The sequence below is a fragment of the Hippocampus zosterae genome, chromosome 2, assembly GCF_025434085.1.
Source record: "Hippocampus zosterae strain Florida chromosome 2, ASM2543408v3, whole genome shotgun sequence".
Classification (NCBI taxonomy): domain Eukaryota; kingdom Metazoa; phylum Chordata; class Actinopteri; order Syngnathiformes; family Syngnathidae; genus Hippocampus; species Hippocampus zosterae.
In genome coordinates, this window is record NC_067452.1 from 3163469 (window position 1) to 3189182 (window position 25714).

A 25714-nucleotide genomic window follows, 5' to 3' on the forward strand; every position below is an offset into this window, starting at 1 on the left:
TTCAAGAGGACAGTCCGGCAGTGGACGTCCGATGCCATTGATCGACTACGTGGATGTTTTGAATGCACGGACTGGGATGTGTTCCTAGAAAATGCGACCCTGGATGAGTGTACCGAGGCGGTGACTGATTACGTCACATTCTGCGAGGATTTATGCGTCCCCATCAAGGAAGTGACCGCTTATCCGAATCAGAAACCCTGGTTTGGCGGTGCCCTCAGGCGCGAATCACGTGCTCATCAAACAGCCTTTCAGTCTGGAGATGCGGCCGCGTACAAAGCATCAAAGTATCGGTTCAAGTCCGCCGTCAAAACCGCCAAACGCGACTACGCCAGGAAACTCGAGGATTCCCTCGAGTCTACAAATAGTCGCGACCTCTGGCGGAGAGTGCGGAAAATAGCGCCGTACAAGTCTGGCGGCAACAAGAACTATGATCCTGACGACCCAACTCTACCTGATGAGCTGAACAGGTTCTACAGCCGGTTTGAAAAGTCAATGCCAAAGCCTAATACCAGCGATGAACCCGAAGATCCTGATCGTCTGAAGATTTCTACTACTGACACCGTGAAGCAGTTTAAACGCGCAAACGTCCATAAAGCGACGGGTCCCGACAAAGTCTCGAACCGTCTCCTCAAGATTTGCGCACAGCAACTCGGTGGAATCTACACAGAAATCTTCACTGGTCACTTCGTCTTTGCAAAGTTCCTGCACTTTTCAAAGCATCTGTCATCATTCCCGTACCAAAACGCTCGCCGATAACTACTCTAAACGACTTCCGCCCAGTGGCTCTGACTTCAAATGTCATGAAGTCTTTCGAACGCCTAGTAAAGGATGTTCTCCAGTCGTTACTACCTCGTTCTATGGACCCGTACCAGTTTGCCTACAAGGCGAACCGGTCAGTAGATGACGCTGTGTCTATAGCGCTTGAGAAAGTGTACCGACATCTTGACAAGAGTACTCCGACCTACTGCCGACTTCTTTTCATAGACTTTAGTTCCGCCTTCAACACAATTCTTCCGTCCAAGCTTTTTACAAAACTTCTAAATTTAGGACTTCCGCTGAACTTGTGTCACTGGATTTATGACTTTCTTTGTCTGAGACCGCAGGTTGTTAAAGTCGGCTCCTCAGTGTCCAGTGAACTAATTCTGAGTACAGGCGCTCCACAGGGATGCTGCCTGTCTCCCCTTCTGTATTCCCTGATGACACATGATTGCGTGGCCTCATTTACTGATTGTCACTTCTTTAAATTTGCCGACGACATCACCGTTGCTGGGTTCATTGTGGCCAGTGAGCGCGACTACCGCCGCCAGGTCGACGAACTGGTGATGTGGTGCACCGAGAACAATCTCGAGCTCAATGTCTCGAAGACGAAGGAAGTAATCGTCGACTTCCGTCAGGACAATCCGAAGAAACCCTTGGCTCCTCTGGAGCCGATGGTTATCAACGGCACGGACGTCGAAATCGTTGAAACCTTCAAGTTCCTGGGAATTCACATCTCTAGTGACTTGACCTGGTCGGCGCATGTCGGCCACTGTGTAGCAAAAGCTCAGCAACGCATGTTCTTTCTGCGACGCTTGAGGAGCTTCGGGGTCGGCCAGCGCATTCTGACCAAATTCTACCGGGCGGTGATCGAGAGCGTTTTATCGCTCTCGATCACGGTCTGGTTTGGTCGTGCAACGGTCGACGACCGGCGCTTGCTCGAGCGAGTCGTTAAAACCGCTTCCAGAATTATCGGTCATGATGTAACGTCTTTGGACGAGATTTATGTTCAGCGCTCACTGCGGAGAGCTCATTTAATCACACAAGATGACTCTCATCCTGCTAACGAATTTTTTGAAGAACTTCCATCCGGTAGAAGATACAGATCGATACTTGGTAAAACTAGTCGCCATCGCGAAAGTTTTTTCCCTAATGCAGTCCGTCTTCTGAACAAAGATTTAAGCACAGCGTGTTTTAAGCATTTTAAGCATTGACTAGTCCAGTAATGTAATGTTTGATCCTAGCAATTTATGCATGCGTCCGCACCTGTTGAATTCTGTTATGTGTATACATATATAGCTAATAAATGATGATGATGACAACCTGCGAAAGTGTACGCTCAGTGGCAGGGTTCTAACAACAGAGCTGACCCACCAAGACTGGAAACTAAAAGGTACTGGAAAGGCATATAGGAGAAGGAGGTTGCACATAACAGCAGTGCACAATGGCTGGTGACCCTGAGAGAGGAGCAGAGCAACCTCCCTGAACAGAACCCAGTTAACATAACAGTGGCAGACATACAGGAAAGAGTCTCAGATATGAAGAACTGGACAGCACCAGGCCCGGACATGGTCCACACCTACTGGCTAAAGAAACTCACAGCACTCCATGAGCGCCTAGCAGTACAAATGAACCAGCTGCTCAGAGATGGGACTCATCCAGAATGGCTAACCGAAGGGCGTACGATCCTGATCATGAAGGATCCCTCGAAGGGTGCAGTCCCATCCAACTATCGGCCAATAACCTGTCTCTCCACAACATGGAAGCTCATGTCAGGCATCATTGAGGCTAAGATAAGTGGACACATGGATCAATACATGAACGAAGCGCAGAAGGGCATTGGTAGAGATACCAGAGGAGCCAAACATCAGCTCCTGGTTGACAGAACAGTCGCACAAGACTGCAGGTCCCGACGTACCAACCTGTGCACAGCTTGGATTGATTACAAGAAAGCCTATGACTCGATGCCACATACATGGATCACTGAATGCTTGCAGTTGTATAAGGTGAACAGGACCCTAAGAGCCTTCGTTGCGAACTCGATGAAGATGTGGAAAACCACACTTGAAGCCAATGGCAAGCCACTTACCCAAGTGTCCATCAAATATGGCATATACCAAGGTGATGCACTCTCCCCACTGCTGTTCTGCATAGGACTGAACCCCCTAAGCCAAGTAATCACCAAGACAGGCAGAAATGGAGCTACAATCAGTTACCTCGTCTACATGGATGACATAAAGCTGTATGCTAAGAGCGAAAGGGACATAGTTTCCCTGATCCACACAACCAGGATCTACAGCAGCGACATCGGGATGTCATTCGGGCTTGAGAAATGTAGTCGGATGGTGACTAAGAGAGGAAAGGTAGTCCGCACTGAAGGGGTCTCACTCCCTGAAGGAACAATAGCAGACATTGAGGACAGCTACAAGTACCTTGGTATACCACAAGCCAATGGCAACCTCAAACTGGCAACAAGGAAAGCGGCTACGGCCAAATACCTCCAGCGAGTGAGGCAAGTCCTAAGAAGCCAGCTCAATGGCAAGAATAATACCCGGGCAATAAACAGCTATGCCCTGCCAGTGATCAGATACCCTGCAGGAATAATAAGGTGGCCAAAGGAAGAGATTCAGACCACGGACGTTAAGACCCGAAAGCTCCTAACCATGCATGGAGGGTTCCATCCCAAATCCAGCACCCTGAGACTGTACGCAAGCCGAAAGGAAGGAGGCCGGGGACTAGTGAGTGTGAGAGCCACTGTCCAGGATGAAACATCCAAGCTCCATGAATACATCAAGGAGAAGGCTCCAACGGATGATGTACTCAGAGAATGTCTCAGACAATGGGGAACAGAAGATGAGGCGCTGGAAGAGGGACCATCATGGGAGGACAAGCCCCTACACGGGATGTACCACCGGACCATAACTGAAGTGGCTTGTCTCAAGAAGTCCCATCAGTGGCTAGAGAGGGCTGGCCTGAAGGACAGCACAGAGGCACTCATCCTGGCTGCTCAGGAGCAGGCCTTGAGCACCAGAGCCATCGAGGCCCAGATATACCACACCAGACAAGACCCAAGGTGTAGGTTGTGCAAAGAGGCACCTGAGACGATCCAACACATAACTGCAGGGTGTAAGATGCTGGCAGGGAAATCCTACATGGAACGCCATAACCAGGTGGCTGGCATAGCCTACCGAAACATCTGTGCGGAGTATGGACTGGAAACCCCAAGGTCAAAATGGGAAACACCTCCGAAGGTGGTGGAGAATGACAGAGCGAAGATCCTGTGGGACTTCCAGATCCAGACTGACAAGATGGTAATGGCGAACCAACCAGATATCGTGATCATAGATAAAGGACAGAGGAAAGCCGTTGTAGTGGATGTAGCGGTCCCAAGTGATGAAAACATCAGGAAGAAGGAACACGAGAAACTCGAGAAATACCAAGAGCTCAGAGAGGAGCTGGAGAGAGCCTGGAAGGTAAAGGTGACGGTCGTGCCTATGGTGGTCGGAGCACTCGGGGCAGTGACCCCCAAACTAGATGAGTGGTTGCAACAGATCCCGGGAACAACATCGGACATCTCAGTCCAGAAATGTGCAGTGCTGGGAACAGCAAGGATACTGCGCAGAACCCTCAAGCTTCCTGGCCTCTGGTAGAGGACCCGAGCTGAATGAGGGACGGACACCACCCGAGGGGTGAGATGAGGATTTTTTTTTTATATAGGCGGCACGGTAGTCCAGTGGTTAGCACGTCGGCTTCACAGTGCAGAGGTACCGGGTTCGATTCCAGCTCCGGCCTACCTGTGTGGAGTTTGCATGTTCTCCCCGGGCCTGCGTGGGTTTTCTCCGGGTGCTCTGGTTTCCTCCCACATTCCAAAAACATGCATGGCAGGCTGATTGGACACTCTAAATTGTCCCTAAGTGTGAATGTGAGCGTGGATGGTTGTTCGTCTCTGTGTGCCCTGCGATTGGCTGGCAACTGATTCAGGGTGTCCCCCGCCTACTGCCCGAAGACGGCTGGGATAGGCTCCAACACCCCCGCGACCCTGGTGAGGATTAAGCGGTTCGGAAAATGGATGGATATATATATATATATATATATATATATATATATATATATATATATATATATATATATATATATATATATATATATATAAAATATATATATATGTATATGTGTGTGTGTGTGTGTTGCATTTTCGGCCGACTGGCTGCATTTTCAGCCACATAACTTCACTTTAACCGCCGATCGACAGCACGTGCTTTCCTAATCCGAAAATGATTATTCGCAGACTGGGTCCTTCGGTGCATAAAACGTGGGAAACTTCGACATGTTTAATGTGAATTTGGACAGCACATGCAGTCGAGTTTCGATGGAATTTACATCATGCGACCATCGGAGGAAACAGCCTGTGAATTTGGACACACCCATAGAGTTAGAGAGATCGAGAGAGAGTGAATGTTCAGATATCTCACAAATCATGTGAGATGGAAACATGGTATATTTTGTCTATTTTTTTAATGTTTGAGTCAATCTGTGTAGAGTAGGAGTGTTTGTGTCGCCAATGCACATGACATTCTAGTTAGTCGAAGAAAAAGGAGATCTGTCACTCCTAAAGTTACAAACAATAATTTTATGAGTGGTGCACTGTCATTGAGGCAGTGAATAAATATTATTTCATGATGACAGTAGTGCTGTCATAACACTGATGGACTGACGTTTACAATTTGGTTCGTCTTGAAATAAAGCTTCACATGTTCTCAGTGTTGTTGACGACAGAGTGCTGTTCGCCACGCCATGAGTTTTTCTCCCCTTCTGCCACGAGCAGTTACAGCTGTCTTAGAAATTTGGAACACAGTGGATAAATGACAATGATCCACACAAAAGCCTTCAGCCCAAGAGAGTGTCGAATAAATCCTGCACTCATGAAACCTTTATAAAATTGAAACATGACACAGGTGTCATCACATCTTTATTGAACGGGTGGTCTCTTAAGAAAATGAAATTTGCCTTGCTGCAGAAATTTGAAGGTGTACTGTTTGCTCCTTTTGTTGCTTTTGGGGTGGAGGCCTGTTCCATATTTGTTTTCATGTGACCAAAGTCAATCATGGTACGCTGCAGTGAAGTGTTGCGTGTCAATACATTGTAACGTTTTGTTTTTGTGTTCAGACTTGGAGACTTGTTGGCCAGGAGGCAGGAAGTTGACTCGCTACAAGAAAGCAGAACTGGAGAGGTTTGCACCTTCTCTACGATTGGACGGTCTGGTGACCCGATTGAGCATCTACAAGGACCTGGACTGTGTGTGCATACACGCAAAGTGCATGTGTGATGATTCCATCGCATGTGTGTCTAGTGTAAGTGTGTGTGCGTGTGTGTGAATGTTTTTTCAGGTACAGAGGTTTTGACAGTCAAGGAGTGGTACCAGGACAGAAATGACCACCTAAGTGAGCGAGAAGTTAACAAACTGACAGGCATCACCACTGAGCGCTTCATACCAGGACGACACTTTCACCTCTTATGTAAGTTCTTACATCTCACACACACGATGACCATCACGTGATCTTTTACCATTGTGCGACTTCCAAGATAATCAAGCAGAGGCAGACAATCAACTCAACTGTATTTATAGGGCCTGGCTGGCCCCTCCCTAACAGTTTCATGGATGGATAACACGGCCCGATGTTAATGAGGTCATAGCCGCTCATTCAGTGAAGGAGGTTGAGTGGTACATGAATTAAATCCTGAAATGACTGAGGTAAATGATAATGCATTTTATAACATTTATTAAAATGACAGTCATTCTGATAATATTCATTAATCAATAGTAAAACCCGCAAAACGTAAGGAATCCACAGTACATGAACATCACAAAATCATTGCAGTGATTATGTAGCTTAAAATCCAATTGATTGGATGATAAAACCAAATAAAGTATAGATAAAAAGCGAATATGACAGAAAGGTAATAAAATGATTATATAAGATTAAATAATAGTAATAATAATAATTAAATAATATCTTGATGAGCCTGGAGGTTGATAGCGCCTAACGCCCATTTTCTGAACATTAAAACATTGTAAAAATAGTTTTTCTCTGACAACAAGAATAGGTTCTTAATTTTCTTACAGAAGTAAGGCTTTGTAGTATCCTAGTCTCTTTGGAATCTACACAGCATCGACAAAAAAATCCTCCTTCAAAATAAAAGAAAATCTGTACTTGCTCTTAGTCATTCTCTCAGCTCGGACAAAAATTAGAAAACGGAAAAAAGTAAAACTCCGTGCTTGGTCTCCTGGAGTGCTGGGCAGAGTCTTTCTCTCAGCTGGCCCTGATTTAAACAATGCAGTGTTGTTTTTTGACTGCCTCAAGTCAAGACGTGGAATCAAGAGTCGTTTGGAGCCAGAATCAAAATGAGGAGGCGAAATTGGAGCTGGAATCATGCGGATGGAATCATCCATTTTCTGATCCGCTTCATCCTCACAAGGGTCGTGGGGCGTTCTGGGGCCTATCCCAGCCGTCTTTGAGCAGTAGGCGGGGGACACCCTTAACCGGTTGCCAGCCAATTGCAGCGGAACTGGAATCATTAAATTTTAAATGATGCCTAAACCTAGTAATTAGTTTAAAAGGGGAAAAAGACTTGAGCATAAAAAGTCTCTCTCTTCCGCCCAATCTGCCTCTCTTCTTTCTCTACAATTCATTGTCCTTTTCATTTTGTGTACAACTCCACTTCCAATTGACATAAGTTGTAACACACCACTAACTTTGTTTTCAGTTCACAGATTCACATCCACTCAAACAGATGGCGTTGAGCACGAAATGGAATTCAGTGGCGCTCGTGTGGACGGACTCGTGCGGCGCGTGGACACACCGGTGGAAATGACGGAGAACTTCAAAGGTCGTGAGGACTTCCTCTACTACAGACAAGTCATCTTCGATAGCGACATCCAGTTGCCAGAGGAAAGCACCGGCTCAGAGCCAGAAGAGAGACCTCTCCTGGTAACCCACTTCTAATGACATACACGATACAGTCATAGTGTATATTGAACTTCCACTGTAGTAAGTTTGTCAGTGAGTCAGTTACTTGGTGAGTCGGTTGACTGGTTTGGAAGTTAACGATAATAATAATAATAATAATAATGATAATAATAAGGCGTCCTGGTGGTCCAGTGGTTAGTGCATCGACCTCGCAGTGCAGAGATCCAGGCCTGCGTGGCTTTTCTCCCCGGTTCCCCCTGTTTCTTCCCACATTCCAAAAACATGCATGGCAGGCTGATTGAACACTCTAAATCACAAATGTCAAAGTCAAGGCCATCGGGCCGGAAGTGGCCAAGAAGGTCTTCTACGCCCCCTGGGCTGATGTTGATTTATTGTTAGCCTGCAGATCTTTTACACGCCCCAGTATTACATTTCCCACAATGCAACAGTGACGCACCAAGCAGTCGGCCGCTTCGGTTCAATATTGGTGTAGCAGTCGTTTGCGTAACAGTAAAGTTAACTTTCAGATAGCCATCAAAAATGGCAAAAGAGAAGGTGGACACCGAGAACCCGGGTTTTCAAACAGGGTGGGAGTCGGAGTATATATTCACAGAGGTAGCTGGAAAACCTGTGTGTCTTCTGTTCGGAGAAAGGCTCGATTACTGCAATGCCCTTTACTTTGGAGTCAGCCAGTCCTCCATTAAGCGTCTCCAGCTGGTCCAGAATGCCGCTGCTCGCCTCTTGAACTGGTACTCGTAAGAGGGAGCACGTAACTCCTACTCTGGCATCCCTTCACTGGCTACCCATTCATTTTAGAGTCATTTTCAAGATCTTCTTATTTGTTTTCAAATCTCTAAATGACCTCGCGCCACCTTACCTCTCTGAGCTCATCCGCCCCTACACACCTGCACCGGCGCCTCAGGTCTGCGGACCAGACATTATTAGAAGTACCAAGAACTAAACTGAGGCTCTGAGGGGATCAAGTCTTTTCTATTGCTGGTCCCTCTCTCTGGAATGACCTTTACTGTTTGTTGTATATGTTAAATTGCTCCATGTACAGCACTTTGTATGCAGCGATGGCTGTTTGAAAGTGCTCTATAAATATAGTTGAGTTGAGTTGAAAAAGTGTGGCCTTATTAAAGAGTAGAATCTGAGATGACATCATGAAACGAAACACATGGACAAAGCCAAGAATATGGACATGGAACAAAGGCTACAAAAGGTTGAGGAATTAAAGCAAAACATCAAATCTCAAAAGGCTCTGTTCAAAAAAGCCAAATCACAAAGCCAGCCTGCTGTCAAGGCCAGTTTTATTTTGGCAAAAGAGATCGCCTAATTAGCCTGGCCATTTACAGAGGGGGATTTAATCAAAAACTCAATGCTTGGAAGTTTGTGACGAAGTTTGCCCAGAAAAAAGCAACTCTTTGTAAACATGAGCATGAGCAGAAACACCATTGCCGAGCGAGTAGAGGAGTTGGCCATTCATCAAACAGCAGCTTGTGAAAAGGGGAAAAGATGTACCGGTAATCGCATATTCCTTGGTTGTGAATGAGAGCACTGACGTTTGTGACCTTGCCAAGTTGTCAATTATCATCCGCGCAGTGGACTGCAGCCTAAGCGTGACAGAGGAGTTTTTGGCTTTACATCCTATGCATGACACAACTACAGTGCATGAAAAATATACGGCAGTGGGTGCTGGGCAGTTTGCCCGTTTCATCCCCGACACAATGGCCCAGCCACGCATCCAGGCTGCTGGAAGGGCGAACAACTATTTTCTTTGATGAAGCTAAAAAACTAGAGCTGTCAGTTTAGCCCGTTTTTATTGGCATTAATTTAAATGAATTTTAACGGGATTATTTTTTTTTCTCGCGAGATTAACGCGGCACACGTCACAAGCGGATGTTACGTTGCGCTATAAATACACCAGAAACAAAACAACAAGCACGCTGCAGAAGTCCACGCCCATGTCTGTTTTGCCAGCCACGGCAGCGTGAGACACCTAAAATGGATACTTAAAGAGTTTATGATTGGAAAGTTTACTTTTAAAAAGTTGCCAGATTGCTCCACTGACAAGACCAAAGTTACCCGTTCTTCTCTCTGTGTGTATCATACAGGTATACGACGTATGCCACTGACGCGATTGTTACTTGTTTGGAACTATTTTGTGTGGAAGGTTACGGCGTTCCGTGTCCATATAAATAGAGCGGGTGGAGCTTCTCTGTGTTCGTCTGACAGTGACAGTGTGCTGCTGTGGTAGCGACCTAGCGAAAATCAAACGTGTTGTCATCGAACCAAGTGTAGTCATCCGAAATGAGGTCTACACAAAAAACCGTAGAGAGACTTCTGCGCAAGAAGGACCAACACAATCAACATAGCCTGACTGTGTTAGGGGGAGTGAAATCCCCCCTCTTTCAGAATAGTTTGCCCCAGGAGCACGGGGGAAGTGCTTGCGCTTGTTTGTACGACTGACAATTTTGAATACAGTTTTGAATATTGAAATCAAAACCTGGATGGCACAAAATTTCTTGAAATTCAACGAAAAGAAGACAGAAGTGATATTGTTTGGTCCCAGTGGCCCTTGTATATTCCATCCTGTAGACTTGGGCCCCCTGTCTCCTTATCTGAAATCAACGCTCTCAAACTTGGGCCTTAAACTGCACAGTGATTTCAAACTCGATCGGCAAATTGGTGCCTTTGTTAAATATAGCTTCTTTCACCTTAGACAGCTGGCCAAAATAAAACCTCTCCTCTCACATGAACACTTTGAGACAGTAATTCATGCCTTTGTCACATCCCGGCTCGATTACTGCAGTGCCCTGTACTTTGGAGTCATCCAGTCCTCCATTAAGCGGCTTCAGCTGGTCCAGAATGCCGCTGCTCGCCTCTTGACTGGTACTCGTAAAAGGGAGCACATAACTCCGACTCTGGCATCCCTTCACTGGCTCCCCATTCATTTTAGAGTTATTTTCAAGATCCTCCTCTTTGTTTTCAAATCTCTGAATAATCTCGCGTCACCTTACCTCTCTGAGCTCATCCGCCCCTACACACCTGCCCGGCGCCTCAGGTCTGTGGACCAGTCTTTGTTAGAAGTACCAAGAACTAAACTGAGGTTTAGAGGGAATCGAGCCTTTTCTGTTGCTGGTCCCTCTCTCTGGAATGACCTCCCACTGAACATTCGGCAAGCCTCCTCGCTGCCCATCTTTAAAGCCCTCCTCAAAACTCACTTGTATTCTTTGGCGTTCGACTCAGCATGACTTAGATTTGTTCTTGATTTTACTGCTTGGTGCTTTCTACCGCCTTTATTGCCGATTCGTCTTACTGTTTATTGTGTATGTTAAATCGCTCCATGTACAGCACTTTGTATGCAGCGATGGCTGTTTGAAAGTGCTCTATAAATACTGTTGACTTGACTTGACTTGACAGCGGCACATAATGAACACTGGTGTCCGGGGTCTCGTTATTCTCCAACAAACATACAGAAACAGACTGCTGTGTTCAAAGCAAACTTGAGAAAAACGAAGTATGCAACCATGGTTTAAATCCACTATAGGGTGAGTACTAGTTTATCTTAGATGTGCACTTTATAATGTTATATTGCTCTGTTTTGATTTTATAAAAAAAGCTGTTAAAGCAGCTGTTGTATGACAAAATATTGTTTTCACTGTTGTTGATGGACAGTAATATTCTGTGAGAGATTATGTGTGAACAACTGCTCCAAGTGAAAAATGTTCATTGTTTGTATTTATAGAAATTGTTATTTCAGTAAATATTTGCATTTGGCACATAGAAAACTGATTCATGATTCCAAGTTGATGAGCGAATTAAAATGGGGGGAAAATAGGACAAAAATTGTAAAGGGAAATTCTGAAAAAATAAAAAAATGTGTGAGTAATCACGATTATTTTTTTAGTTCATTTGAGTTAATTATGACAGTTGCATTTTTAATTATATTTAATATTTTAATCGTTTGACAGCTCTATAAAAACACATCACACAGAAGTCGACTTACTGCTGAACACCTTCACTCAATTTTCAGGATTTCCTCAGCTCGGAGCCTGACCCCAAATATTGATGAACTTGTAGAAAAGATGAGACACCACCAAATATCAGCCTCAGCCCAAAAGAAGGGAACATTACTGTGCAATCACCCCAAAAACTGAGCAATCACTGTTTGCTCAGTTTAAGTTTAAAAATTAAAAAAGTAAACTTTTACTTTTTTTTTTCACTGCAAGTTACTTCTCCTTGAAGAAAGTGTTGTTTTGGTTAATAGATTTCTGCACTTTATATTATTGTATTTCAATCCAATTATATTTTTAAAGTATTTTATTTGAGTGATGATGGCTATTATCATCACTATACTGGCAGACCCAAACGTATAGTGAGGGTTTGTTGGGAGCGTCTGGCGGAATCCCCTGTCAGAAGGAGTTTCAACTCCCACCTCCGACAGAGCTTTTCCCATGTTCCGGGGGAGGCGGGGGACATTGAGCCAGAGTGGACCCTGTTCCGTGCCTCTATTGTTGAGGCGGCCAATCTGAGTTGTGGCCGTAAGGTGGTTGGTGCCTGTCGTGGCGACAATCCCCGTACTCGCTGGTGGACACCAGCAGTAAGGGATGCCGTCAAGCTGAAGAAGTCCTGAAGAGTCCTATCGAGCCTTTATGGCTTGTGGGACCCCAGAGGCAGCTGACGGGTATCGACTGGCCAAGCGGACCGCGGCTTCGGTGGTCGCCGAGGCAAAAACCCGAGCGTGGGAGGAGTTCGGTGAGGCCATGGAAGCCGACTTCCGGACGGCTTCGAGGAAATTCTGGTCCACCATCCGACGTCTCAGGAGGGGGAAGCAGTGCACCACTAACACTGAGTACAGTGGGGATGGGGCGCTGCTGACTTCGACTCGGGACGTTGTGAACCGGTGGGCAGAGTACTTCGAAGACCTCCTCAACTCCACCAACACGCCTTCCTTGGAGGAAGCAGAGCCTGGGGACTCTGAGGTGGGCTCTCCTATCTCTGTGGTTGAAGTCACCGATGTGGTTAAAAAGCTCCTCGGTGGCAAGGCCCCAGGGGTGGATGAGATCCGCCCGGAGTTCCTCAAGGCTCTGGATGTTGTGGGGCTGTCCTGGTTGACACGCCTCTGCAACATCGCGTGGTCAACAGGGAGAGTGCCTCTGGATTGGCAGACCGGGGTGGTCGTCCCTCTTTTTAAAAAGGGGGACCGGAGGGTGTGTTCCAACTACAGAGGGATCACACTCCTCAGCCTCCCTGGTAAGGTCTATTCAGGGGTGCTGGAGAGGAGGGTCCGTCAGGAAGTCGAGCCTCAGATTGAGGAGGAGCAGTGTGGTTTTCGTCCCGGCCGTGGAACAGTGGACCAGCTCTACACCCTTAACGGGGTCCTTGAGGGTATGTGGGAATTCGCCCAACCAGTCTACATGTGTTTTGTGGACTTGGAGAAGGCGTTTGACCGTGTCCCTCGGGGAGTTCTGTGGGGGGTGCTTCGCGGGTATGGGGTACCGAACCCCCTGATACGGGCTGTTCGGTCACTATACCACCGATGTCAGAGTTTGGTTCGCATTGCCGGCAGTAAGTCGGAATCGTTTCCAGTGGGGGTAGGACTCCGCCAAGGCTGCCCTTTGTCGCCGATTCTGTTCATAACCTTTATGGACAGAATTTCTAGGCGCAGCCGAAGCGTTGAGGGGGTCTGTTTTGGGGGCCTCAGTATTACATCGCTGCTTTTTGCAGATGATGTGGTGCTGTTGGCTCCTTCAAACGGGGCTCTCCAAATCTCACTGGAGCGTTTCGCAGCCGAGTGTGAAGCGGTTGGGATGAAAATCAGCACCTCCAAATCTGAAACCATGGTCCTCAGTCGGAAAAGGGTGGAGTGCCCCCTCCGGGTCGGGGAGGAGATCTTACCCCAAGTGGAGGAGTTCAAGTATCTTGGGGTCTTGTTCACGAGTGGGGGTAGGAGGGAGCGGGAGATCGACAGGCGGATCGGTGCAGCGTCTGCTGTGATGCGGACGTTGTATCGGTCTGTCGTGGTGAAGAAGGAGCTGAGCCAAAGGGCGAAGCTCTCAATTTACCGGTCGATCTACGTCCCAACCCTCACCTATGGTCACGAGCTATGGGTCATGACCGAAAGAACGAGATCCCGGATACAAGCGGCTGAAATGAGTTTTCTCCGCAGGGTGTCTGGGCTCTCCCTTAGAGATAAGGTGAGAAGCTCAGTCATCCGGGAGGGGCTCAGAGTCGAGCCGCTTCTCCTCCACATCGAGAGGAGCCAGATGAGGTGGCTTGGGCATCTGATTCGGATGCCTCCTGAGCGCCTCCCCGGTGAGGTGTTCCGGTCATGTCCCACCGGGAGGAGACCCCGAGGAAGACCCAGGACACGCTGGAGAGACTATGTCACCCAGCTTGCCTGGGAACGACTCGGGATCCCCCGGGGAGAGCTGGAAGAAGTAGCTAGGGAGAGGGAAGTCTGGGCTTCCCTGCTAAAGCTGTTGCCCCCGCGACCCGGCCCCGGATAAGCGGTAGATGATGGATGGATGGATGGATGATGGCTATTAATTTTTTTCCCCTTTCAAGTAAATTTAGCCCACTTTTGCAAAAAGAAAAAATATGGGCTATTGGTGGTGCCTTGAATAACACGGGCTTCTTTTATTTAATGTTCATTTTACGGGGATTTTTATATAAAGGAAATGTATCTTTGGTGCCTTTTGAAAATTAAAGATGACTGACAGAGCCATCAGAAAATGTTGCTTTATTTATCTGATCATCTTGAAATATATTTGTTAGGTGTTCAGTAGGTTCAATTTGGTTCACTAAACTATATGAGGTCATTTAAATGTTTCAATGAACATTCAATCAGTCCGGCCTTTGGCTTGGAGCAAAATTTTTTATTTGGTTCTCCGTCCATTTGACTTCCTGCTCTAAATTGTCCCTGGGCGTGGGTGTGGGTGTGAGTGTGAGTGTGAGCGCGGATGGTTGTTTGTCTCTGTGTGCCCTGTGATTGGCTGGCAACCAATTCAGGGTGTCCCCCACCTACTGTCCGAAGACCACTGGGGTAGGCTCCAGCACCCCCCACAACCCTAGTGAGGATGAAGTGGTTCAGAAAAATGAATGAAAAACAATAAACGAGAGCTGCAAGCAAAGACAGAGGGCCGTTGCAAGCCTGGCCGCGTTGGGATTCTTGCATGTTGGGCTACTGGCACATAAGACGAATAAAATCCAAAAGCTTTTGCCAGGCCTGATGTGTGTTGTGATGTGAAGTTTCATGAGTATGGGCCCAGGTTTAAAACTAAAAAAAAATTAGCATTACTTTTCTTTGAAAACGGTGACTTTCTAATGGCAGAGTGCAACCAAACAAAAAGCTTTCAGTAACTTTTCATCTTGAACATGTTTAGATGAAACACACACAAGTTTGAAGAGGATCGAATATATAGATATTCGCGTCACATGGTGCATGATAGGTAAAGAATTGTCTCTGTCTTATCACTTTCCCTTTAGAACGATTGTGATGCAGGGTACAAAGCTATCATTCGGACCATTTCTATCGCTGGAAAGTTATTTTTTAATTTATTTTGGGGTGTCATTTGATACTCCTTATATGGAACACCCTCTGCTGGGACACATCAGTGAAGATTCATTTTTTGCTGAATGCGGGCAGCGAGGAGCTCATTTCTTGAGCCCAACACTGCCAGCAAAATACAAACAGTCTGAATAAATGTGTTGTTTTGTTCAGATGACGTGAGTGAAGTGATCTGAGGCAGCATAACACTCAGCGAATCAATCGCCAATGTGACATACAACCATAATATTGTAATATGGACACAATTCTCGATTTAAAAGTGGCATCCATCCATCCACTCATCTAATTTCAAATCCGCTTATCCTCACAAAGGTCGCGGGTGTGCTGGAACCTATACTAGCTGTCTCTCGGGCAGTCGGCGGGAGACACCCTAAACCGGTGGCTCGCCAATCGCAGGGCACACAGAGACGAACAACGTTCTGCGATCACACTCGCACCTCGGGACAATTTAGAGCACTGTCTCTGAGAACTGTCCAGGCCGCACAGAAAGAATACCGGTAAATAACTTACATACCTTCTGTTTTATTTATTTTGGAATCAGAAAGATGTTTTATTTTCAGATTCAGATTCAGAAAACTTTATTTATGCCCATGGGGTGATTTGGACTTAACAGGCACGCTCTGCACAAGAAACATGAAAAACAATGACAAATATGGGTTGCAAAGGGCCTGTCGGTCCTCGCCGTATGTACAGAACCCCGAGATCGTAGTTGAGAAAGTAAATACGAGGGAAGGAGAGGGGGGGGGGCATGCTTGAAATATCCTTTATTGAGGATAATTTAAGTCTAGGGGAAAAAAAGACCCAGCACGTCAAAAGCATATGACAGTTACAAGTCACAAGACATAACATGTAATGAGGATGGATGGGGGGGAGCGTGACGCGGCCTGACTGGCAAGCTGCCAGTCCATTCAGTGCTCAGCAGATCAGATCACGTCGCAGGGAAAAAACTAGGAACGATGAAGGCGGTGATGACAAGGGTGTGTATGCGCGTGTGATTGTCTGGTTGTATGTGCGTGTCCAGTCCTGGCTTATCAGTCTATGGCCGAGAAAGAGGGGGTGATGGTAGGGCGCTAGCTTCGATGCGTGCATTCATCCAGGGGAAAAGTCGAGATAGCAGATGTTTTGGTAAGGACTGCCTACAATTCCAGACAGCCTAGAGTCCGTGGTCTGTGTCTTTCCAATGGCGCAGATCAGCCAAATATGCGATTTCTTTTTCTTGAGCGTGGATCCCAATTTCTCCAAGTTGTTCTCCATTCTGCGGTTTAGCTCAATCACCGCTTGAGTCCAAGTTGTGGACATCTGTGCCGTGCCATCCAAAAGACCGGCAGTTTCTTCACTTCCAATAAAGCTGCTCCCGTCGGTTGAATTTTTCGATAGATCAGGAAATTTTTCGATAGATCAGGAAATTTCGAAAAATTACCGGATTTTCCTGTTATATCAATCTACAGTAAAGTCCTGGAGGGCTGCTGTCCTGAATGTTTTACAAGTCTCCCTGTTGCAACACACCTGATTTAAGACCGGATAGATACAACAATAAAATATGATATGACCTGTATAAAAAGTGTGGTATTTTCGAAAAATAATAATAAACACAAATCATGACACGACGAACGTCCTATCTGGCCGCAACATTCTCTGGTCGTTATGGTAACATTTAAAAGTGCCTTCAAAATTAGATACGACACAATTAAAAAGTGCATTAAAAATACGACTCACCATCGCCGCTTTTTATGCAGAGTAGGCTTGGTGCATGTGAATTTCCTGTTGAGATAAAGACATATTTGAAATAGGACTCCTGATACTGTCTATGAAATGCCTTCTCTTTCTTGAAAGTGGGAGGTTCCTCTCCTGTCTCCTGGCTGGGCCTTTTCCCCTTCCCGAAAAAAAATTATCAAAGACGTTTGTTTTTTATTCATTTTGCTGGCTCCTGGGTTTCATTTCCTATCACGTGACCGAGAAGCGCACATTCACCTGCATCAAGAGTGACACACTGTGCAGGAGTGTCAAACTTAGGTCCTGGAGGGCCGCTGTCCTGTATGTTTTCCAAGTCTCAAGTCTCAGGTGTGTTGCAACAACACACCTGATTCAAATGAACAGGTCCAATGTCAGGCTTCCGCAGAGCTTGCTGATCGGATCATTTGAAGGCCGGTCCCTGAAAATATTGTCTGACATGAAACAGGTCTGTGGGGCAAAAAACGTTGGGAACCTCTGATTTAGAGTGTTCCATTAATATGCCATGCATGTTTTTGGAATGTGGGAGAAAATCGGACAAAACCCACGCAGGCACAGGGAGAACATGCAAACTCCACACAGGAAGCCCGGAGGCGGAATCAAACCCTGCGCCTCTGCACTGTTTGGCCGATGTGCTAACCAGCCACCCACCGGCCCGGGCCGCCCTTAAAAAGTGACTGTGACAAGAAAATGTATTTCTTTCGGGCTGATCACATGTCGTGTCTCTCATTAGTTTTACTGTCCGATACATTCTTAACTGCACTTAGCCTCTGTGTGTTCGCTATTGGTTTCAAGATTCATTAAATATCATTAAATAAATAAATAAATAAATAAATAAATAAATATTGCGTCCGCACAACTTTCACAGCGAGAAGCTGTGAAAGTCAGCAAAACAACAGCAAGTCACATAGAGCAACATATACAGTACTGTATTCCATGTACTGTATATGATTTTTAATTTTTGTTCCTTTTTTATTATGAATATGTTTGAAAAAATTCGCGATCCACTGAAGATGCGATAAACGAACTGCAAAATAGCGAGGGTTCACTGTAACTGTGTTCAAGAAATGGACAGTGTGTGTGTTTGTGTGTGTGTGTGTGTGTGTGTGTGTGTGTGCGTGTGTGTGTGTATGTGTGTGTGTGTGTGTGTGTGTGTGTGTGTGTGTGTGTGTACAGCAAGTGTTGGAGCGTTTCCACAGAAATCCAAATAAGGATGCGAATGACGATGTTGCTGAGCGAGTGTTTGTGGCTTTGCAAAGAAGGATAGAAGTGAAATACCATCTGGAGGAGCAGCGCTTCGTGCCGTGCAGGAGGACCTTCATCAAGCCGCGAGAGTCAAAGGACCAGCAACACAAGGCCGAGGACTTCAGGGCTGACATGGTTTCCGGCTTCCACGTACGCTTGCCCAACCTTGTGTGTTTGTCAGTCGGCACGTAGAAGTGTAGCACGGTGATATTGTTTTTGTGTATTTAGGTGGATCCTGCCCAGAAGCCCCTCAACACACTGGCTCTCTACGACCTTCTCTCAGACCTTGTCAAAGCTGAGAAGGGCGTGGCTCTCCAGATCAAGAGCTCCAAGAAAGAGGTGAGAGCACTTTATTTGTCTTCAACATTTCTTCATGTTCTCCATCATCATCACATGACCTTGTGACATGACCTTCGTGTATGTGTGTGTATGTGTGTGTGTGTGTGTGTGTGTGTGTGGCTCTTTCGAGTAACACGGTAAAAAATTGGCTCTTAGTCTCTGATTGGTTGGCCACCCCTGGCTTAGAACGTCTGCCTCCGGGTTCGATTCCGCCTCCGGGGTTCCTGTGTGGAGTTTGCATGTTCTACCCGTGCCTGCGGGGGTTTTGTCTAGGTACTCCGTTTTCTTCCAACATTTCACAAACATGCATGACAGGTTAATGAAGTACTCTAAATCGTCCCTAAATGTAATTGTGAGCGCAAATGTCTGTTTGTCTGTGTGCTCTCCATTTTGGCTGGCAACCAGTTCAGGGTGTCCCCTCGGCCACTGCCCGATAAAGGCTGGGATAGGCTCCAACATGCCCATGACCCTTATGAGGATAAGCAGATTAGGAAATGGCTGGTTGGATAGATGGATGGGAGGGTTGGCGGTAGTAGCAGTACACGTTGGCCAGGGCCTACGCCAGTGGCCCCCAAACTTTTTCCTGTGAGGGCCGCATAACCTTTTGCTTCTGTGATGGCAAGCCGGGGTCATTTTGTAACAAATAGATGCAGAATGCCGGGTATTTAACCCAAAGTGGACAAACGATTATTTTTTTGTTCACCGCAAAGAAAAGGCTTTCTGTCTCATCTGTCAAGAGGCGGTATTCAAAGAATACAATCTGCGGAGACACTATGAATCCCGTCACAACGACAAATACGAGAGCTTGCAAGGACAAATGCGAGCAAACGGTCAAAACTGTTAGCTCAGCAAAATGCACTTGTATGCCAAGCTCAGCTGGACCAGTCAGTCATCTGTTCGAGGTAGCTTTGGTATTGCTCAACTGATAGCAAGCATCGGTAAACCTTTTACTGATGGAGAGTTTGTCAAGAAATGCATGAGTGCTGTCGTGGAGGAGGTCCTGGAGAAGAAAGACGTCTTCAATAGCGCGAGTCTATCAGCGAGTACAATCACCAGACATATCGAAGAAATCGCGGTAATGTATATGACTAGCTGCAGCAGAAGACTAAAGAATTATTTTCATTAGCACTGGCTAAGATCACGAACGTGCAGGACAGAGCGCAACTGCTGATTTTTATTTGTGGGGTTAGCGCGAACTTTGAGATGTGCGATGAGCTGGCAGCCCTCCAAAGTCTCAAAGGGACGACGACGGGGGAGGATATTTTCGGCAAATTGCACCAAACTATGAAAGAGTTAGACTGGTAAAAGCTGGACAGCAACACAACTGACGGGGCTCCGAATATGGTGTGCGTGTCTCGGGACTCTAATAGGACGCGTGAACTGGGAGATGGAAGAACGGGGTTTCAAATTCACTGCCAAATACACAAGCAAGCACGTACTGTGCTGCAAAGTATTGACTTGGGATTCTGTCATCAACGTTGTGGTGTCATACATAAACTTCATCAGAGCAATGTTGATTATTATTTATTTCATTAATGGTGCAATTTATTTCCTGGCTTTTTTTTCTGTGAAGAACCCGTTGAGGGTTATTTACAATTCATTTGTCAATCGTATGTGCCATTCCTCCTCATTCATGAACAGGACCCCAAGATACTTGAACTCCTTCACTGGGGGCAAGATGTCATTCCTTACTCAGAGACTCTTTTGGACTGAGAAACATGGTCTCAAATTTAGAGGTGCTGATTTTCACCTTAACTGTTTGACACTCGGCTGCAAACTGTTACAGCGTGTTGAAGGTCACATCTTGATGAAGCTAAGAGGGAAGTCTCAGCACAGTGCAAACTTCACCAGAAAGAAATCTGACTTCCTGTCACAAATGTGGACCAAACTCTGACACTGCACTGAAAAACCTGTACTCTGTGTTTGAGTACACCATCTTTCTGTAGCTCCCCCAAAGGTACCCCATTGTCCCAGAGCATACCACACCGAATCCTCACGAAGGACAACCCCTCTTGAAGTCCACAAATCACATGGAGACTGATTGGGTACAGTCTTGTACACCATCTAAGATCCTGCCATTGTGTAGACCTCGTACATTCTTACACGGCCAGGATGAAAAACCACACTGCTCCCCCTGAATCTGAGGTCCGACATCCCAATAGATACTCCTCTCCCAAACCCCTGAATTGACCTCATCACAGAGGCTCAAGTGTGATCCACTTGTGGTTGAAACATCCTCCTTTTAAAAAAAAAAAAGTGACCAGAGCCGTGCTCTGCCAATCCGTACATACAAATGTTTTTGGATGGTGTCGATGATGAAGGCTTTGGCATCATTGACACCTCTGCCTGCCTGGTATGCAAATTGGAGGGGGTCAAGGCGTGAGCTGGTCTTTGGGAGGATGTGCTGTTTGACGATCCTCTCCATGGCTTTCATCATGTGGGAGGTGAGGGCCACAAGGCGGAGGTTGTTCAGGGTCTTGGGGTTATTCTTCTTGGGAATGGGGGGGATGGTGGAGTGCTTCCACAGTTTCGGGACGGTGGCGGTGTTCATGGAGGACTGGAATAAGAGCTGGAAAACGCACCCGAGCTGGTCAGCGCAGTGCTTGAGGACCCGGCCACTGACGTTGTTGGCTGCTGGTGCACTGTTGATCTTGGTCCTCTTGAGGGCCCTCACATGTCCTCTGTGTGGAATGTGATTGAAGAGTTGCCAGGCCGGAGGTGGGACCTGATGTTGATGAGTTGCGTGGAGTTATCAGTCTCGACAACAACTCTGTAGAAAGAGTTGAAGTCGTTGGCGAGGGAGGCTGGGCTGCTCCCAGGGATGAGGATAGGGGCGGTGGTGGTGTTCACAGCTGCCATTTTCTTCAGGCCCTGCCAGGCTGCACGGAGGTTAACGGCATTTAGTTTCTCCTCCACCTTGCACTCGTAATGCAGCTTGGCAATCTTGATGGCTCTCTTGACCTCAACTCAACTCAATTCAACTCAACTGTATTTATAGAGCACTTTCAAACAGCCATCGCTGCATACAAAGTGCTGTACATGGAGCAATTTAACATATACAATAAGCAGAAAAACAAATCGGTAATAAAGACGGTAGAAAGCACCGAACAGTAAAACCAAGAAAAAATCTAAGTCATGCTGAGTCGAATGCCAAAGAATACAAGTGAGTTTTGAGGAGGGTTTTGAAGATGGGCAATGAGGAGGCTTGCCGAATGTTCAGTGGGAGGTCATTCCAGAGAGAAGGACCAGCAACAGAAAAGGCTTGATCCACTCTGATCCTCAGTTTAGTTCTTGGTACTTCTAATAATGTTTGGACCGCAGACCTGAGGCGCCGGGCAGGTGTGTTGGGGCGGATGAGCTCAGAGAGGTAAGGTGGCGCAAGGTCATTTAGAGATTTGAAAACTAATAAGAGGATCTTGAAAATTACTCTAAAATGTATGTGGAGCCAGTGAAGGGATGCCAGAGTCTGAGTTATGTGCTCCCTTTTACGAGTACCAGTCAAGAGGCGAGCAGCGGCATTCTGGACCAGCTGAAGGCACTTAATGGAGGACTGGCTGACTACAAAGTAAAGGACATTGCAGTAATCGAGCCGGGATGTGACAAAGGCATGAATTACTGTCTCAAAGTGTTCATGAGAGAGGAGAGGTTGTATTTTGGCCAGCTGATACAGCGAGAACAGCTCTCGCCTGTTGAGACCTCCCTGTTGATCTTTTTCTCCATCTCTGTGCCCGAGAAGAAGATGCACTTCTTCCGGTTGATGATGTCCTTTGGCTCCTTGGTGATCCAGGGTTTGTTGTTGGGGAAGATGGTGACAGTCTTGGAGGGGATGATGGTTTCCTCACAGAAGCGGATGTAGAGGAGACTACATCCACCTGGACATTGATGTCGTCGGAGAGGGAGAGAAGGTTGCACCAATCCGTGGACTCTCGGCACCCCTGGCGGGCGGTGATGCTCTCCTGATCCACTTTTTGATGTTTTGGTTACCTTCTCAACTCTCCTCATGGCCGGGCTGTAGGCAGGAAGGAGCAAGATAGTGTGGTGATCAGCAGAGCCGGGGCTGGGGGGGGCTTGTATGCATCAGGGATGGAGCCGGAGCATTTGTCCAGTGTCTTCCCCTGGCGGGTGGTGCATGTGATGTATTGGTTGAAGCCTTTGAGGGATTTCTCTGGGTTGCAGTGGTTGAAATCACTCATGATGTGTGGAGGTGCAGTGTTGTTGTCGTTAACACTGGCTTGGAGCGCTCGCCATTAGCACCGTGCGAGCTGGAGGCGCTAGCAGTAGCACTAGCTTGCTATTAGCACCGGGGCTAACTAATGAATGAAATAAGATAATCGAATAGGGAAAATGCGGAATTAATAGCTCGAACAGTCGCGCTGGGGTAACTCGGGCCTGTGGAGCTAGGAAAAAGCAGAGAGTGGAGGTGAAAAATGTGGGGAAAAAGCAAGAAAAGTAAGAAAAACCGCTCCGGACGTAGACTGGTCGACCACAGCGCAGCGACCCGGAAGTAGTTCAGACAATGGATTAATGGATCACAAATGCTCTGACACTGCGCTGTGTCCGATTGTACTTGTTGGAAAACGGCTTGTTGAAGTGCAGCTATGATGAGGATATTTGGAATCATTTTGCTTTCAGTTTGGCCCTTGAAAACGTCTTTTCATTCAAATGACCATAAGGACACATGGAGTGGTCTTGCATTTGTGTGGCATGTCCAGAATTGACATGCCACTGCTCAGTTAATAATTTGGAGTGATTTATTCTTTGAAGCATTAATTATATATATATATATATATATATATATTCGCCCATCTCCGCTTTGAGAGATTCAGAATAAGAGATTCAGACCACGGACGTTAAGACCCGAAAAGCTCCTAACCATGCATGGAGGGTTCCATCCCAAATCCAGCACCCTGAGACTGTACGCAAGCCGAAAGGAAGGAGGCCAGGGACTAGTGAGTGTGAGGGCCACTGTCCAGGATGAAACATCCAAGCTCCATGAATACATCAAGGAGAAGGCTCCAACAGATGACGTACTCAGAGAATGTCTCAGACAATGGGGAACAGTAGATGAGGCGCTGGAAGAGGGACCATCATGGGAGGACAAGCCCCTACACGGGATGTACCACCGGACCATAACTGAAGTGGCTTATCTCAAGAAGTCCCATCAGTGGCTAGAGAGGGCTGGCCTGAAGGACAGCACAGAGGCACTCATGCTGGCTGCTCAGGAGCAGGCCTTGAGCACCAGAGCCATCGAGGCCCAGATATACCACACCAGACAAGACCCAAGGTGTAAGTTGTGCAAAGAGGCACCTGAGAAGATCCAACACATAACTGCAGGGTGTAAGATGCTGGCAGGGAAAGCCGACATGGAACGCCATAACCAGGTGGCTGGCATAGTCTACCGAAACATCTGTGCGGAGTATGGACTGGAAACCCCAAGGTCAAAATGGGAAACACCTACGAAGGTGGTGGAGTATGACAGAGCGAAGATCCTGTGGGACTTCCAGATCCAGACTGACAAGATGGTAATGGCGAACCAACCAGATATCGTGATCATAGATAAAGGACAGAGGAAAGCCGTTGTAGTGGATGTAGCGGTCCCAAGTGATGAAAACATCAGGAAGAAGGAACACGAGAAACTCGAGAAATACCAAGGGCTCAGAGAGGAGCTGGAGAGAGCCTGGAAGGTAAAGGTGACAGTCGTGCCTGTGGTGGTCGGAGCACTCGGGGCAGTGACCCCCAAACTAGATGAGTGGTTGCAACAGATCCCGGGAACAACATCGGACATCTCAGTCCAGAAATGTGCAGTGCTGGGAACAGCAAGGATACTGCGCAGAACCCTAAAGCTTCCTGGCCTCTGGTAGAGGACCCGAGCTGAATGAGGGACGGACACCACCCGAGGGGTGAGATGAGGATTATATATATATAGCGGCTGGATAGCTCAGTTGGTAAGACGGTGGTTCGAATCCTGCTTGGGGTTTGCCCCAAGCGTGATTCGAACACATTAAACCATCCACATAACACCATCCAGTGTGGGTCCTTGGGCAAGATCCTTCATGCTAATGCCTACCTCATACAATGATGAGAGACAATAAAATGAATGACATGCCGGCTCAGACGTCGCCCGGCCAAACAAGGTCTGCGTCAGGTGCTGGGGAACCAGAGCACCTTAATGAAAACAGAGCGGAGATGGGCAAGATGCGATAACATGGCTCTGTTGGAATGCTACTGCTCAAGCAACCCTAGTCAGATGGGTTACATGCAGAGAATGTGGGCTGAATGGTTACTTCGAAATCCACAGTCATGGTTGACCACGAAACAACTAGTAACTCAGTGTTCCAACATCCACAAACGGCAACTGCTGTCACAACTTGAGATTGAGGTCATACCAGTGATTGGGAGGCAAGCCCCAATGAATGAAATGCTGAGCAAGGCAGCAACTCACCTGAAAGCTAAGATCATGGCAGGAATGAAAGCTGGGCAACCTCGAAACCGATTACAATGGCTATGTGAAGTACCACCTGAAAGTCTCATGGAAAGTGTGAATGCAGCACTGAGGGTGATCCCTACCATAACGATCACGGAAACCAATGAGCTGATATACGCTTCAGCATCAGTGATTCTTGAGATGCTTGGCTATAAGAGCAACCACGGAAGCCATGAGATACGTTACCCACCATGGAAAAGACGGTTGGAGGCTAAGATCAAGGCGGCTCGGAAACATGTGAGTCAATTGACAGAGGCCCAGAGAGGTGTGATGAAAAGGCAGATACCCGAGAGGTACATCCAGATGACCATAACTGAAGCACTCGAAACTGCCAAACAAAGGCTCCAAGCCTTGTCCAGCCGCCTAAAGCGGTACACGAAAGAGAATGAGGCCAGACGAATAAACAGGCTGTTCGCAACACAACCTGCGAAAGTGTACGCTCAGTGGCAGGTTCCTAACAACAGAGCTGACCCACCAAGACTGGAAACTGAAAGGTACTGGAAAGGCATATGGGAGAAGGAGGTTGCACATAACAGCAGTGCACAATGGCTGGTGACCCTGAGAGAGGAACACAGCAACCTCCCTGAACAGAACCCAGTTACCATAACAGTGGCATAC

The 25714-nt window shown here is 47.0% G+C and overlaps 1 protein-coding gene across 3 annotated transcripts in view; it reads left to right on the plus strand.

Moving 5' to 3' along the window:
• ccdc135 (coiled-coil domain containing 135) overlaps positions 1-25714 on the plus strand; it is a 52457-nt gene that overhangs the window by 13764 nt on the left and 12979 nt on the right. For all 3 annotated transcript variants that reach the window (XM_052058728.1, XM_052058726.1, XM_052058727.1), the window contains exons 10-14: positions 5923-6051; positions 6144-6272; positions 7522-7745; positions 18205-18423; positions 18502-18612. In XM_052058728.1, the coding sequence (XP_051914688.1) occupies positions 5923-6051; positions 6144-6272; positions 7522-7745; positions 18205-18423; positions 18502-18612 (812 nt within the window). The remainder of the gene's footprint in view (positions 1-5922; positions 6052-6143; positions 6273-7521; positions 7746-18204; positions 18424-18501; positions 18613-25714) is intronic.